General features: G+C 36.5%; 1 protein-coding gene across 2 annotated transcripts in view; it reads left to right on the forward strand.

The window, feature by feature from the left end:
* Positions 1 to 583: 583 nt before the first annotated feature.
* The window catches only part of LOC106872661 (uncharacterized), a 75,364-nt gene continuing 57,640 nt past the window's right edge, over positions 584 to 18,307 (forward strand). Inside the window, exons 1-4 of one of the 2 annotated variants that reach the window (XM_089357454.1) lie at positions 584 to 970; positions 13,828 to 13,968; positions 15,506 to 15,631; positions 16,536 to 16,790. In XM_089357454.1, coding sequence (XP_089213580.1) covers positions 694 to 970; positions 13,828 to 13,968; positions 15,506 to 15,631; positions 16,536 to 16,790 — 799 coding nt within the window. In that variant the 5' untranslated portion in view covers positions 584 to 693. Of the gene's footprint in view, positions 971 to 3,989; positions 4,519 to 13,827; positions 13,969 to 15,505; positions 15,632 to 16,535; positions 16,791 to 18,307 lie in introns of those variants that run through there. The other variant, XM_014919724.3, reaches the window with a different exon arrangement.

The raw sequence follows: 18,307 nt of genomic DNA on the forward strand, positions 1-18,307 counted from the left end.
ACGTACTGATAATACTTCAGTTTGTTGATAGGTTAACCCACTAGCTGCCAGTGGTGTTGAGGGTACCCTAGCCTATTGATGGGTTAACCCACTAGTTTCCACTGGTACTGAGGGTACACCACATCACCCTGAAATGCATTCTCTGCATTACCTTCCACCTACTAGCTAGATTGTGATCGCCATTCACTTCTACAGCACCATCTATCTATACCTTACCCCTCCCTTACTCTCTTACCCACCCATGCATCACCCTCTATCCATACACCCACACTCACACATCATCATCATCGTCGTCATCTTCACCCATTTCTACCCTCTACTCAACCAACACCCCAGCAATAACAAGAAGTAATAAAAATCAAAGAAATGTTGATAACATTGATAACATAAATTTCTTGAATCTTAACACAACAAAATATCTTTCAAAGAACTATTAATCAGGATATTGTCCAAAATATACTGGTCCCCTATGATTAAAAAAGCTTTAGTGGCTCAAGCAACTGTTAATTCCTGACCAACGAAATTTTCACAACATTCCTTGTCGTATTTCTAAGCAGTCTGCGAAAAACTCGTGACTCTGTCCATTGCAGAGGCTAAGTCAACAAGGAATGACTTTTGATTTCAAAGTAACTACTTAAAGAATTAAATTGTACAAACGAATTTGGCCAAAACGAATTCGTTATTTCATAAAGAATGCATAACATTCTATGGTCAACGATAATTGTTTTATACTGTTTCCAACCAGTGCAGACAACATGGTGGAATATATGTATTACCAAAAAAATAACTCCATGGTCTGCCTGCAGACATAGATGCAGTGATATCTCTAAAAGACAGGTAATTGCCCAATGCTCATTTATTAAAAACAACTTACAGATATGTGCTTACTACTGTGGAATCACAGACACCAGAACATCAAAGCCATGTTATCCGAGTGGATGCCACTCATCACAATATTGTTGTCCAAATCGTGAGTACTTACTGTTTAATATTTTTTTTTTTTATATCGTTTGCTAACTACTTGAAGATACAATATATATATTGCAAACAACTTGCAAGTACAAGTGCTACAGGTTGAAAGCTCCGCATACCAGATGCTAGCAAGTTTATGATGTCATTGGAGAGAATGTGTGCCATTTTGGGGCCTTCCTCTCTGTAGCATCATTGTGCAAACCACCCATCCTCATTGAAATGAAGCCCTGCTTAATAGATCAACTGGTTATTAGCTTTCGCTCAATATTCTTTCTTGCACATTGTCTCTTTTTTAACCAAATCTAGCGGCTCGCCTTCTCCACTGTAGTCTGGATGTCACTCATAGTGGTATTTGTTCTATGATGAGTTAGGCCTAGCAACAACAACAGTCACCTCACACTGTGTCCAACAAATCCTCTACATCCAACTTCGATTGGAAAATGCTCTGTTTTCCAGCCTGCATCTTCAGATTCCTCAAGGAGGTTTTTATAGCAGTCGATCTTTCAATCCTGAGTGGCATCCACCAGGATGTCACTCATCACAATATCATTGTCCAAACCATAAGTACTCACTACTTTATAACACTATTAATATTCTCTTCCTAATTTCAGTAATAAGTTTATTATTATTTAAACACACAGATGTGGCTGTGTGTCTAAAAAGCTTGCTTCCCAATCACATGGTTTCAGGTTCATTCCCACTGTGTGACAACTTCAACAATTGTTGTCTACTATAGCCCTTAGGGTGACCAAAGCCTTATCAGTAATCTACAATAAGTCTCCATAAAGTATCAAAAATATAAACTGCGCTCAGCATCAGGCTCACAATCATGAGGTAGTGAATTCAATTCCCAGACCAAGCTGTGTGTTGGGTTCTTGAGCAAGTCACTTTATTTCACGTTGGTCCAGTTCACTCAGCTGTAGAAATTAGTTGCAATGTCTCTGGTGCCAAGCTGTATCAACCTTTGCTTTCGTCTTGGATAACGTCGGTGACGTGGAGAGAGGAGGCTGGCAGGCAAGGGCAACTGCTGGTCTTCCATAAACAACCTTGCCTGGACTTGTGCCACAGAAAGTAACTTCCTAGGTGCAATCCCATGGTCATTCATGACCATGGCGGGGGGGAGGGTCCTTTATAATTACAGATAATATAGGGCCACATAATTACAGATAAGATAGGGTCACATAAAAAGCACCCATGCCACTGGCATGTAAAAAGCACCTGTGCCAGTGCCACGTAAATAGTGCCCATGATGGTGCCAGATATAAAGCACCCATGCTGGTGCCATGCAATAGTGCTGTGGCTGGTGCCATGTTAAAAGCACTCAGTACATTCTGTAGAATGGCTGGTATTAGGAAGGGCATCCAGCCGTAGAAACCATGCCAAAACAGATAATTGGAGCCTGGTGCAGCTCTCCAGCTGGCCACCTCCTGTCAAACCATCCAGCCTGTGCCAGCATAGAAAATGGACTTTAAATAATGATGATGATGATGACAGTGACGTTGATGACAAAGACAGAGGTGGTGGGAGATGCAGAGGGAGTTGTGGCAGCAGATGTGACAGCTGTGGCTGGGGGTAGACAGCAGTTGTACTGGTAGCTATGGTTTTAGCAACAACAAAGGCAGCCTCAGTGGTGGCAGCAATGATAGGGGCAAGTGGATAAGGTAAATAGATCGACAAATTATGGGTCAGGAGTTAAAATCCACTGTAAGCCTTTTCACTGGACCTTTCACAAGTAGTTCATTATGATACATAAGCAGCAGTTATAATTTGAGAAAAATATTTCTTGGGAAATCTTCAAATATATTTAATGTTTTGCACTGGGCAAAAATGTCTTATTATTTCTTTTATATGATTACAACTTTAAATGTTGATGTCTCCTGTACTCTGGGATGCTTTTAAGGAACCAGCTTTTAGTTAAGTGTGACAAGATTCAAGTAGAAGAAAATTATGTCCCTTAAATATGGAAATGGCAGTTACTGTCACACAAGTTACTCTAGTGAACTGTCCCAGTGATGTTTGAATTGTACTCTCCAGTGTGTTGTCCAGTTGTATCTCACCAGTACAGAGTGTTCAATAGGATCTAAATCTGGGCAGTATGTTATTCAGAATAGGTTTTAGCCCATGCCAGTGGGTCCCAAACCCTCCACGTCACTGATGTGTCCAAAGAAGCAGCATGTGTCCATAAGAAATGAGCTTCTTAACCACACAGCTAGTCCGTTGCAAGACGACTTCACCAAGCTACCACTAGTACTGATGATGCCAGTCTGTTGTAGGGTTAAGCTACCAACAGCCACTAGAAGTGAGGGTAAAGTAGTCTGCTGAGGGTAAACCTATCAGCTGCCACAGATACTGAGGGTACTCCACTTTCTTGTTGGGTTAGCCCACAAGCTGCCACTGGTACAGACAGTACCCCAATCTGTTGCAAGGTTAACCCACAGATATCCACTGGAACTGAGGGTACATGATATTACCTTGGAATTTATTCACTTCTCTACCTTCCACCTACTAACAACATTGTGGTCACCCTAATTCTACGCACGCACTACAACACCTTTTTTCTCCCTTCTACCCTTCGGTCCACCCACTACATTATGCTTTGTCCACCCACTATTGTATTGCTTTCTACCTACCCTCTATATGAGCCTCTTTTTACCTTTTATTACCAACCACTACCCACCAACTAGATTACTTTACAGCCACCCTCTACCCCCATATACTTCTTGATCACCTTCTACCAACATCTTATCCATTCCTACGTCACCCTCTGTCTGGCCACCCCACACAATCATCATCATCACCATCATCATCATCGTCATCTTCCTTTTCTACCCTCTACCCAACCACCACCACAACAACAACAAGTAATACACAGCAACTAATCGTTAGGGTGTTGACAATATTGATAACCTATATTCCAATCAAAAAGAAAACAAAAACACAAAATATTTTTCAGATAACTATTATTCATGATATTCTCAAAAATGAATTAATCCACCTTGATTAAAAGAGGTTTAAGTGGCTCAAGTTAACGTTAATCTCTGACCAATGAGATTTTTGCTGCGTTCCTCAGCATGTTTCAAAGCACTTTGCAAAATGATATTCACAATGTCCATTACAGTGGATAAGTCAACAAGGAATGACTGTCAATATCAAACTTTGGTGCAGTAACTATTAAAGAATTGAATTGTGCGCAAAAATTGAAGAAAATAATTGTGTGAAAAAAAGAATTCTTTATCTCATAAACAATGCATAGCACTCGATGGCTAATGATAATTGTTTTAGTCTGTCTCCAACCGGTGCAAACTTGGTGGCTGGGTAAAGGCCGTAGTAAATCTCCAAACAAATGTTCTTCTAAACGAATTACTTCATGGTCTGCCTGCACACATAGATGTGGAGATATTTCTAGAAGACAAGTAAGTGCCTCTTGCACAGATCATGGAAACAGCTTACAGCAATGTGCTTCAGTCTGTGGAATCACAGACACCAAAACATCAAAAGCATGTTATCCGAGTGGATGCCACTCATCACAATATTGTTGTCCAAATCGTGAGTACTCATTACATTATAATGCTCTTAACATTTTCTTTCTGATTTCAATAACACTATGTAACAAGGTCTTTGTCCTTGGATAGAAACTGTTATTTCCTACTTACTTGCCCTGAGAAAGTATGAAAAATGGCTAATATTTCCTTCAAACTTTGCTTCTATTACAGTTATTCAAATCCTCAAAAATACCTCTCAGCACATGGCTATAATGATCCCTCACTACTCCTGCTCACAATCAGAGATGCCAATTCTGTCAGCCATTAAGGGATATGCTTAAGTGGTTAAGGTCAAGCAACTGACAATCAAATATGTGGTACTAAGCCGAATATTTGATATAATATAGGTGCAGGAGTGGCTGTGTGGTAAGTAGCTTGCTTACCAACCACATAGTTCCAGGTTCATTCCCACTGTGTGGCACCTTGGGCAAGTGTCTTCTACTATAGCCTCAGGCCGACCAAAGCCTTGTGAGTGGATTTGGTAGACGGAAACTGAAAGAAGCCCGTCATATATATATATATATGTATGTGCGTGTATGTTTGTGTGTCTGTGTTTGTCCCCCCAGCATCACTTGACAACCGATGCTGGTGTGTTTACGTCCCTGTAACTTAGCGGTTCGGCAAAAGAGACCAATAGAATAAGTACTAGGCTTCCAAAGAATAAGTCCTGGGGTCGATTTGTTCAACTAAAGGTGGTGCTCCAGCATGGCCACAGTCAAATGACTGAAACAAGTAAAAGAGTAAAAGAGTAATGATATTTCTACTTCAACAACTCAGTGCTGAATCTGTCTGAAATGTAATGGAAAATAGGTCAGTTTCAAAATATTGATATCCAGGTCACAAAAGCAAAGTTTGAAGGGAATAGTGGTTATTTTGTTTGATTTTTAGAGAGAAGCAAATAGGAAACAACACTTACTGACCAAAGACTAAAATAAAGTAAATCTCAATCCACAGTGCAGCACAACCATGGTCATGTGTCAAAAAAGCTTGCTTCCCAATCACATCGTCTCAGGTTCAGTCCCACTGTGTATCATTTGTACACGTTCCTGTCAAGACATCAGGTGCTCTCGGACCCCACACAGCTGATTTCCTTGGCAAAGTCAAGATGACAGCAACTCATTTGAGAAATGAGCCCTGCAAGGTGGAATGGATGTTGCAAGTGTCACTGGCCATTCTCCATGGCAACATCTTTGCATTTATGTCTATGAGGCATGGCTGAACATACCATTTGGACTAGAATGTACAACCTGTTACTCCCTCCCCTGCCATCCTTTGTTGCTTAATTCCATCCCTCCACTTTTCCTTTGCTTTGTGTCCTAGGTGAAGTAATTCTGGCAGGGGTGGGGTGGATCTTAATAATTTAATATTTTATACTTTTAATTTTTTTTTTTTCTTTTCTTCTTGTAAAAAAATATGTTGTTAAATAAAAATACATTGCTATAAAAAAAATGTCAATTATAAAATTTGAACAATTGTTGTCTACAGTAGCCTGCAGGTTGACCACCAAAGCCTTATAAAGGAATTTGGTAGACAGAAAGAGGGGAAAAAAACTATCAGATATATATATATATATATATATATATATATATATATATATATATATATAAAATTTATAAAGAATATTCAAAAGGAATATTTTATTGAGCTTATATTAAGTGCTCTATTACTTTGAGCAAATAGATATATATATGTTTTTATATTATTAATAAAATAAATAAAATTATTAATAATATTCACAGGAAATCAATATTCAAATTTCCGAAAGATATATATTTAATATGACACAGTAATATTTTGAATTATAATTAAATTAAAATTTAAGATTGCCAATATGCTTATCTATATTGATTACATTATAAAGGCAATAATATCCGTGAAACGATCATAAGATGCTTTTTAAACTTTAGACTTTCATAATATTTACTCAATTACGCATACATTTTTATATACATTTATATATGCATGTATTTTTATATACATTTATATTTTTTATATATATTTATATTTTGTATGTCTTAAATTTTAATTTAATTATAATTCAAAATATTACTGTGTCATATTAAATATATATCTTTCGGAAATTTGAATATTGATTTCCTGTGAATATTATTAATAATATAAAAACATATATATATATATATATATATATATATATATATATATATATATATATATGTATATGTATATATATATATATATATATATATATATATATATATATATATATATATATATATATATATATATATATATATATACATATATATATATATATATATATATATATACATATATATATATATATATATATATATATATATATATATATATATATATATATATATATATATGTATGTATATACACACATATAAATATAGCACAATAGCACTTTCTCAAGGAAGATACAAGTGGTGCCATGATAGTGTACTTGCACCACTTGCTCACATTTTGGAGCAGAAAAGTCTCAAGAAACATCATCATCAGAGGAAAACAACAGCCTTAATTAAGTTCGCAAAAGAGGGAGAGAGGCCAGTAAGGACAGTAAAAAAGACATATAGCTTGTTACATAGATCCCAATCATGGGAAATGAAAGTGGACCTGGTGGGGAAACTGCAGTTTCCCCAAGTCATCCCTACAACCCTGAGGCCAGATGTGGTTCTGAAAAGACTAAGAAAATTATTTTGATTGAGCTTACAGTCCTGTAGGAAGAAAGTTGTTATCAGTCCCACAAATTGAAGCATACCAAGTATGAGAGCCTTCAGAAGGATTGCAGAGAGAAGGGATGGCAGTTATGGCTTTTGCCAGTTGAAGTTGGTTCTAGTGGATTCCCTGACCAATAGGTATGGAGGATGCTTACAGCCATTGGAATAAGAGGAAAGGAGCGAAGGGTGTCTGTGTACAGGATGGGAGAGGCAGCTGAAAGAGCCTCTTATTGGTTATGGAGCAAGAGAGAGGAGTTAATCTGGAAGCCAAGAGAAGATGAGGAGCAGAGATTTGGCCATTTCTGCTGACCCACCAATGGGAGTGTGTTATGGTTTGGGGTCAAAACACCCGATGAACATTGGATACCGTCTCATGACATCAGTTCCTCCATTCACTTTGTTGAGTGGAATAAAGCACCTTCTAGGTGTTAGCAAATAACAATATGTGTGTGTGTATGCATGCATATCTGCATATCATCATCATCATCATTATTGTTATTATTATTAAGGTGGCAGAATTGTTAGCATGGTGAATGAGAGGCTTTGCGGTATTTTGCCCTGTGCTACATTCTGAGTTCAAATTCTGCCGAGGTCAACTTTGCCTTTCATCCTTTCAGGGTCTATAAATTAAGTCAATGGAGTCGATGTAATCAACTAGTCTCCTCTCCCAAAATTTCAAGCCTTGTGTCTTTAGTAGAAAGGATTATTATTATCATTGTTATTATTAAGGCAACATGCTGGCAGAATCATTAGCACACCTGGCAAAATGCTTAGCAGCATTTCATTCATCTTTACATTCTGAGTTCAAATTCTGTCAGGGTTGACTTTGCCTTTCATCTTTTTGTAGTCGATAAAATAAGTGCCAGTTGTGCACTGGGTTCGATGTAATCGACTAGCTCACTCTCTTGAAATTTCTGGCCTTGTGGCAAAATTTGAAACCATTATTATTATCATTATTATTGTTGCCATCATATTGGGAAGTCACAGAATCATGAAGCTCCATAAGTTTTAAGAATTTTATCAATCATTTCAGATACTTAAAGCCCGTTTAGTCAATTATATTGTGATATCTATTTTACTGACATTGTCTGGATCGCAGTGGTAACATTTCTGTTCAATTACATCTCTTTTGAAGTGTAATTTAATTTACATTTTTGCATTTGCTTTATTTTCCCAATTAAAAGAAATGTCAGAATATGACAAAATAATAGCTCTGAACTGTGAACAGCATTCTGTCGACCTTCTTTTGACTCCCATGGTAAACAAGACCATCGAACATAATAACGTCAATGGCAGGCAAGTTGTAGCTAAACTAAATTTATACTTTTCTACTCTAGGTACAATTTTGGGGGAGGGGACCAGTCATTTAGATCGACCCCAGTACGCAACTGGTACTTAGTTTATCGACCCCGAAAGGATGAAAGGATAAGTTGACCTTGGCAGAATTTGAACTCAGAACGTAAAGACAGACGAACGTTTCTGCCAGCTCGCTGCCTTGCGGAACTAAATTTATAGAATCAAAGTAATGGAATTTCGTCTTGTTGCTGACCCGCCATTTTCTCCCAAATTTGTTTATTTTTTAACTTTTTTTTGCCAAAAATCCCCGTTTTCGGGTACGGAGGTTCCAGAAAATTACCAAAAATTGGCATTCTGAAATTTTTCACCTCACCTCCTTTCCCACCAACTTCAATTTTGACTTTTTTCCCCAACACTAATCTTAAAACCCTAACCCTAAAACCGTAACCGTAAGTACAGAAATGTTTTGAAATTTTTGTCCGAATCATAATGTCCGTATTTTTCCGCATATTTAGATAAAAAAAATTCGGATCTTTTTTAAAACGGGGGCCACATTTTTCATTAATGTTTTACATAGTGTTTTTGGTACCGAAAGACTTTCAAACTTCGTATACTTATCTATTTTGTGTTATAGAACAGAAAAATATTTTTGTATTCAAATTTATTTCATGTAAAAAATTATCTTATTTCGATAATTTCAACCAATCACTGACAAGTATTCAGTTGTTTATATTTACTCCTTTGACTGATTAAGCCATAGCTTCGTTTTATTTGCTTTTTCATTTTCTTTTTTTTTTCTTCGTTTTATTTGCTTTTTTCTTTTTAAATTTGCTGTTTTACCCTAACCCTAACCCTATCACCGATAGAATTGTTTCAGAATCGTTTGTTTATGTAGTCGGGACTTAATGTATATCGGCTGAATGGACGTCAGTGATTGGTTGAAATTACAGAAATACGACAACTTTAACATGGAATAACTTAGGGATTTCTTTTTTTTTTAAAGAAGACTAAGAGAAAAAGATGTTTTATATGACACATTCTACCAGTGTTCCAAGTTTCAAAGTGTTTCGTTAATGAAAAATGTGGCCCCCGTTTTAAAAAAGATCCAAAAATTCTTTAAAAAAAAATTTTACAAAAATTTTTGGAAAATTTTTTCAGAATCATAATCTTCCGTATTTTTTCGCATATTTTGAAAAAAAAAGAAATCTGAAAAAAAGTGAAAAATGAAGGAAATGGGGGTGGGAGTTAATTTAGAAATGTCAACGATTTTTGTCAATTTCTCTGCAGATTCGTATTCCTCGTAGCCGAAAAGTAGGGTTTGTGTGGAATTTATTTTTTTTTTTTAAGGGTGTTTGGGGGGGGGGACGGGTTAGGGTTTTTCCCCAACACTAACCCTAAAACACCGACAAAAATACAAACAACAGCGACAGTGGCAAACAACAACAGTAACGACGACGATGTGCGCAGCAGCAACAGCGATAACAACAATAACAACAGCAACAGCGTGAACAATAAAGAGAGAAAACGAAAACAAGAATGCAGATATCACTGAGAACAGTAGTAGTAACGTCAAAAAAAAACGTAGAAAACAACAGCAACATAAAAAAAACAACTTTTTATCTTTTTAGAAGACAGTTAGCCAGTGAAATGTGCATCGGATGCAAAATTTAGGTAAAATCTTCTAATACAAAAATGATATAGCAAAACCAGGTGTTCTGTTGCTTAATGAAGGGTTAATTTCCTACTCCGGCAGAAACAGAAAAATACTTTCAAGATGTGTTGCCCTTAGGGCTACACATATATAAAGGAAAATAATATAGGACCGTAGCTGATATTAGCGAGCAAGAAGCCAGAAGAATGACAAGCCAGACCTTTATAATGATCTCCCTATAGTTTTGTTAAGCTATACACAAACAAACCAGTGGAGACGAGAATACATTTATAATGGGAAGCAAGGTTCTGGATATCGGTTGAATATCGCCTTTCTCCCATTAATTTCTTATTCTTCGTGTTGCTAAGGCTCCAGCAGTCGAGTAAAGAAGTATTAGGCAAAATGCAGGTTCTCCATTAGTTTTATTTATAATATATACAAAGGTGTAGTATGTTGCACTTTTGCAGCCATCTCATGTGGTATGAATTCGTCGTACTCCGTTACGCGGGCCATTGCCTCAGGAGATGCAACAAGTGGACTAGCCTAGAGGCTCAGCCAGTGAAATGTGCTCTACAAGCTGTCGCAGGGAAAAGAGAAAAGATCAAATCTTGGCTCTTCTTCCTTTTATATAGTTTGCAATCGCGAGCCTCGTTATGAGCTCGCGCATGGCAAATGGATGCAGGTGAGGTCTCGCTCTAGTCTCGGAGATGGCAATGGCTGCCACGAGATCTCACCCAATATGGCACTGACTGGAAGTCCCTTTTTGTTGCTGACCAACTTCCTAGCTAGCCCGCAGCGAAATTCCTGTCTACAGTTCGTCTGTCATGAATCCTGCTCTACACCCCATTATATGGGTAAAAGGTTGACTCATACTCAAATCAAGAAGGCGCTAGTTAATCGAAGTCCGGCAAGAGTTCTAGTCATTCTGGAAGTCCACCACACAACTCAACAGGACTGGAATTCTTATGGAATTCTAGATATTAGTTTCTCCAGAAGAAATAAATTGCATTCCTGATTTTTCTGTTTCAAGGAATGCTTCCAATGGGATGGTCGAACGTTTTCACAGACAACTGACTCAGCGGAAATGTCCTCTATTGGAACGGCTTCAGGCCAATGAGAGAAACGATTGACGCATGGCAACATGGTTGTAGGTGAGACATTGCTCTTGTCTCGGATATGGTAATGGCTGCCGGCGAGATCACGTACAAAATGGCACTGGGGAGCGAGTGAAAACCACCAGTCTGTGGTTCGGTTGAACCATCTACATGATAAAGCTTGCAGCTGCCGAAATCCTTTTTCCATCGGAGTCACCATTTTATAATGGGACTCGAAGGTTCATGATACCTGTAGAGTATCACCTTCTCTCGTTACAATTATTTTCTGTAGTCTTAGGATCTTGAACTCGAAGAAGCTTATAAGCAGATGCAATTCAATGGTTGTTTATCTTAGTTCTCATTCATGGGGCTCATTCCCGGTGACCATCTGTATGGCAGTACGCAGTTGCACTATCACTCAACTCACGTGAGGTACATTATCTCAGGAGATAATGGGTAAAGTTAGAGCAGGATAAGAATCCACCGTGAGCTGCCAGTTCGCAGTTTTTCTCAGTGTAGCGAGAAAGAGAGAGAGTTCGAATTCTTTAATACGCCTGCTTAAATAGATGTTGCCCACAAGTGTCTCGCTGTGGTCTCATGCATAGCAACATGATTGTATGTGAGACCTCGCTCTTGTCTCAGACAGGGTAATGGCTGCCGGCGAGATCTTGTACAAAATGACGCTGGTTTCTTGTGTCACGCTACAGATCTATCCATGACAGACTCCACCTTATGTGACACATCATAGAGAGACCTGGGACCAAAGCTGGCTTCGGTAGGCATCTGATCAATTTGGGTCAATGCAAAGCATTCAAAAGAGTTGACCATTGCTACTTGAAAGCTATCCGGAAAGCAATTGGTTTCGGACCCATTTTCAGTGGCTGGATCCCTTCAATACACAGCAGAACCTGCTCGGGAGTCAAAGTAGACTGCCACCTATCGGAACCGTTTCGCTTCGCATACTCTCTCCGTCAGGGCTACCTGTTGTTGCTTCTTCTGTAAATGTTGGCTCTTGAGCCAATGCTGCGGAAGAAGAAACAGTTGAGGGGCATCTCTTTCAAACTGGAACACGAGAGGGCAGTGTCGGCGTACGTGGGCAACATCAGTCAGTCTGCTGTCAGCATCCTCTACGCGGTGGCTTAGACATGTCGTGGCTTCTGGTGTGCAGACATGCACTCAGGTTGCGCCACCTGCAGTGATTTCTGGACGGTAAACGTGTGTAGGGTACTTGGATCCGTTTGTGAAGCATGTCTCGTTTCTTTGATGGAGCTACAGGACTAGGTGAAGAAATGACAAAGACTACTCATAGCTACCTGACAACTAGGATGTCGTGAGGCCCTCACTTATGGTATGTGCATGCTTGTCCTTTGTCTATGTATTACACTGTAAAGTGCCATTTTTGTTCTCTGTGGTGATAATACCTTAACCTCTGTTATTAACCGAGCATCTATGTTCTACTTGAGCATGTTGGTAGACCACTGACGAGCTTTTCTCCTATTTGAGCTTCCGCCAGTTTTTCCTACTCACTCCCCTATGCTGCGTGCCGTCTCTTCGGTATAAGTTGTTGTCGTATTTCTGCAGGATGAAGACCATGTCAGTTACATAATCATCATCATCCCCATCATCATTTTCGTTATTGTCGTCATCGTCATCATTATCAAAGTCGTTATCATCTTTGATATAATCATCAGCAGCACCACAACCACCGCCACCGTTACTGTTTTGATCGTTCTCGTTGTCATCATCGTTATCAGCTACGTCGTCATCATTATTGTCATCATCATCATCATGGTTTATATTGCTATTATCCTTGTAGTAACGCCGTGCGCATGCGTAGTCTTACGCATGCGTAGAATTAAACAACCAAGCGTTCCCGCTCAATTCATTCTCTTTCTCGCTGGCCAGCGATTGAGCATGGACGTATTTAAGCTGTCTCTCTACATCTTTCGGACTTACACTCGACAGCTCGCTCACATCTATAGAACAACGTCCCAACAACTATGCTCATACACACAGAAGCTGTAACAACAAGAACTAAAGATGTATATATTTACCACCTAAATAAAGTGTTGTTTAAGTTGATAGTCTGGAGTTCAGCGTTCCGTTATATTCTTTTAATTACATAGTGGAAAGTCAGGTATACAATCTAAAGATGTATAACCCACTTTCTACTATATCCTCATTGTTATCAATTGTCATCGTCATCATTATCAACATCATAATAATTTATTATTGTCATCATCAACTTCATCATTATTGTTGCTGTCGTCATTATCGTTGTTGTTGTCATCGTCGTCATCATTATCATCATCCTCACACACATGCATGCAAATATATTAACAAGCCCAAGTATCAAAAATGGAAAACTAAGAAGACAATTATATTCAAAGAACGTGTACGATTTGGAAAACGTTTCTTCCTCCTCTTTCTTTCCCTCTCTCCCCCTCTCTTTCTATCCATCTATCAATCTATCTGTCTATCTCTATGTCATCTCTATCTCTCTCTCCCTCCCTCTCTCTCATCCAAGATATATTCTAATTTACCATGATATTTACTTTCCTGTCTCTAGAATGTTCAAATTATATTGAGAATTGTCAAACCATGAGTTGCAGCAGCAGTCAAAGACCTGTTTGTTCTACATGTAGACAGTACAATGTGAGAGGAGCAGAATTTTCTATGGCCTGGCCTGAAGGACCACTCAAATGCAATCGTGAGTATATCATTTTTTTGTTGTTATTTTTATTATAAGGTAGTTAGCTGGTAGAATAATAAGTACGTTGGATAAAATATTCAGTGGTATTTCTTCCATTTGTTTACATTCTGTGCACAACTCACAGAGGTTGATTTTGCCTTTCATTCTCTTGAGGTCAATAAAATCGAATACCAATCATGTACTGGGGTTAGTATGATCAACTAATTCTTTCCCACTAAGACATCTAGACTTGGGCCAAAATTTGAAACAATTATTTAAGCAATGGCCTGGAAGGACTATTAGTATCTCAGACAAAATGCTTAGCAGCTTTTCTTCCACCTTTTTACATTCTAAGCTCAAAATTCCATCGAGGTCCACTTTGCCTTTTTATCTTTTCAGGGTTGATAGAATAAAGTCAAGTACTGGAGTCATTGTCATCAGCTTGCCTCCTCCTCTTAAATTGCTGGCCATTAGCCAAAACTAGGGAGTATTATTATAATGATGATGAGCAGGCAGAATAGTTTGTGTATCAGACAAAATGCTTTGTGACATTTCTTTCAGCTTTTTACGTTCTGTGTAAAAATTGCCTCTATGCAGTTGCTTGACCTGCTAGAAGTAGCAGCCACATCTCCAACCAGTCAGAGCCTACTATTGTAAAAAGGAAGATGTTGGATAGTATCATCCTGAAATCCTTGCACATGGATAAATATTGGATGGTCACATCTGGAATGCATTTAAATCATAAGTCTGCTCAGTCAGAATTAACCTGGATTAAGCAACTGCTTCCCTACTATCTACCTATATGGAACAACATGTGGCCAAAATCACAATACATGGTGGGTCATCCATGTTTTGTTTGGGCTTCACTTCAGTGACTTCAAAACCAAAAAGTGATCCATCTGGCTACCCCACTTGAAAAGAACAGACAGGATAGTGTCAATGATTCTTATAACTGACCATTTGCCGCAATGACTGCCACCAAGCAGATGTCACTGTACAATGCAGTGATCTGGTTCTTGAAAATTGGACTACAACTGGCTACATACAGCACAACCACCAGGGTACTAATGATTTCAAGCCTATTAGATATTTTAGAGTGATCCCTGTTGTTCGGCCCCCAATCAAATCTGAATTTTTAAAAAGACCCTCTCTGTGAGGCATAATTTTATGTGGAGATTGTCAAAGATTCATCTGTCTGGGATCACACAGGTTTGAGCAAACCCAACAACACAACTAAGTACTAAGTACAAGTACTAACCTTTCACCCTTTAGCATTCAAACAGGCCACATCCAGCCAAAATATTCTACCTGCTTTATGTTCAAATTGGCCAGATCTGGCCTCTCACATCTACCCTATAATGTCAGTCTAAAAATATACAATCACATCATTGAAATCTCAAAGCTACAAGATAATGCTGGATAAATTCAAAACAATTACATCTCACTGAGTAATCTGAAATAATGAAAATAATATTCCTATTATAATTGTCTTGTTTTGTTCGTTGATTTTGCTCTGAAATCCTATTAAATTTGTTGTTTTAAATCTACTTTACAGCTACATGTTCCTGGTTCAACCACAACTGCTGGCCTGGCACATGTGGCAAAAGTCACCTTGCCAGAGATTGTCAGTGCAACCAAGGTTTTGTCTTGCATAAAACTAAACAAACCACAAAATGTGAACGTAAGTACTCTATAATGTTTCAATACACCTATCATACATTTATTGTAGAACTCTATAAATACTCTATAATATATTTCTATATACTTCTACACAACTATCATACATATTAGGGGTACCAAACAGTAATATCATATTTTCAAACAAATAATCTGATATGATACCACAAATAGTTCACAAGCCAATACACAGTCTTTGCAATCACCCAGTAAGCATAGAATTAATGTGGAACACATATTGTATATATATGCTCTATATGATAGCTCATAGAAGAAAATGACTTTAGTGAATTGCATAGTCAGCATTGAGAAGGTTGCAAGAAGCAATGAAAGAGCTTTAACGAACAAAAACAAAACAATCAGATATTTAATGAGTGAAATTGAACCAGTGTGTGTATTAATTATATTGACATAATGACTCTCCCTAGACACAAGAATATATATATATATGTATGTATGTATATGTATATATATATATATATATATATATATATATATATATATATATATATATATATATAGTTTTAGGGAAAATAACCAAGTTTCAAGAACTCATCGATGAAAATCCACTATCACATATAGAAAAATTAATAATTAATCACTGAGACATTAGTATATAGAGAGGACACCCTACCCCAACCACCGAACCTCAAAAGACTGAAAGAGAAAGATGCTTTGGTTCAATCCTTCATTTAACAGAGAAGTTTCAATATTGCTATGTAACTGGTATTTTATTTTATCAATGTTGGAGGAATGAAAAGTAAAGTTGATTTTGACAGAATTTGAACTTAGGATTTAAGGGACCAGAATAAATGCCACAAGGCATTTTCTCCAATACTAACAATTCTGCCCATCCATTGCACTGGTTTGAAAAATATATAATGAATAATTTTTTTTTCTTATTGCAGTTCAAAAGGGACCAAATTTAATGGCTTGCGATTTTGGTATCCAGAGTCAGTATGGTGACATCTCTAACTTCACAAGTTCAAGTGGTTGTCACAGTGAACAAGATATCTTTGTTAAATTCATCCCAAATGCCATTTCTTTGCAAATGGAGTCACTTTTAACCTTGAACATTACCATGCCACTAATGCCACATATTGTAAATTTTACAATGGGTGTTGTTTCTGGAAGTATTTCTGTAAAGAAAATATCACCTTCAGGTCAATGTTTACACTTTATATACTTTATATATATATTCTATGTATATATTTTATATATGTGCTTCATATATAAATATGCCCTTTTTATCTACACTTTATGTATGGCATGTGTGTGTGTGTGTGTGATGATATCGAAGAAGGTAAACAGAGAGAAAATAGAAAGCTTTACATCATGCTAGGAGATTTGAATAAGTTAACTGGACCTGCAAGACTGGAAATTTCCATGGTTGTTCTTTTTCTGAAGATGGGCTTTTGTACCTGAAATATGAAACGTCCCACATTGTCAGAAGCCTTGCTTTCTCTCTTTTTACCTTCTTTAATATTTCAATGCTTCAAGCAAACTACAATGTTCTTATGTGTGTGTGTGTGTGTATATATACATATATATATAAATATATAGTTTTAGGGAAAAGAACCAAGTTTCAAGAACTCATTGATGAAAATCCACTATCACATACAGAAAAATTAATAATTAAAAGCACAATAAATGAGTATGTTATAAAACAAAGTAAATATCATAAGATAAAGATAATAAAATGACTGCACGTGTTTCATAACTAATTTTCAAATAGAAAGGAAATTTAAATCGATTAAAATCAATTAAAATTATTGAAAATAAATTCTATTCAAAAATACAGCTAATCATCAGGTCGTAAATAGAACAATAATTATAATATATAAATATATATATCAACCAACAATAATACTAAATGAATTTATTTAAAATACTTATTTTATAAAGATAGAAAAATTATTAAAAATATCAAAATAATAAACATTCCATAATCATCCCTACATATAAATATATTGTATTTAAAACGATAATAATTTATGTAAGCTGGTTTTTGTATATAATATACATGTTAGCATATATTATAATGGATGTAGGGATGATTATGGAATGTTTATTATTTTGATATTTTTAATAATTTTTCTATCTTTATAAAGTAAGTATTTTATATAAATTCATTTGGTATTATTGTTGGTTGATATATATATTTATTTATTATAATTATTGTTCTATTTACGACCTGATGATTAGCTGTATTTTTGAATAGAATTTATTTTCGATAATTTTAATTGATTTTAATCGATTTAAATTTCCTTTCTATTTGAAAATTAGTTATGAAACACGTGTAGTCATTTTATTATCTTTATCTTATGATATTTACTTTGTTTTATATTATACTCATTTATTGTGCTTTTAATTATTAATTCTTCTATATGTGATAGTGGATTTTCCTCGATGAGTTCTTGAAACTTGGTTCTTTTCCCTAAAACTATATATTTTTATATATATTTTAATCTATAAAGCTCAATTTAATTTTAATTTTTTATAAATTGATTTTAATTGAGTTTTTACCTGTAATTTTGGATTTTGTCCTTAATATTATATATATATATATATATATATATATATATATACTGTTGTGTCTGGGGAGAGTCATTTTCTTTTCGTGCCTTAAAATTTAACACACTCACCGTTAAATTTCCACTTAAAAAAAAAAAATACACAC

This window comes from Octopus bimaculoides, chromosome 9 (genome assembly GCF_046866305.1).
Source record: "Octopus bimaculoides isolate indiv1 chromosome 9, ASM4686630v1, whole genome shotgun sequence".
NCBI classification, from domain to species: Eukaryota; Metazoa; Mollusca; class Cephalopoda; order Octopoda; family Octopodidae; genus Octopus; species Octopus bimaculoides.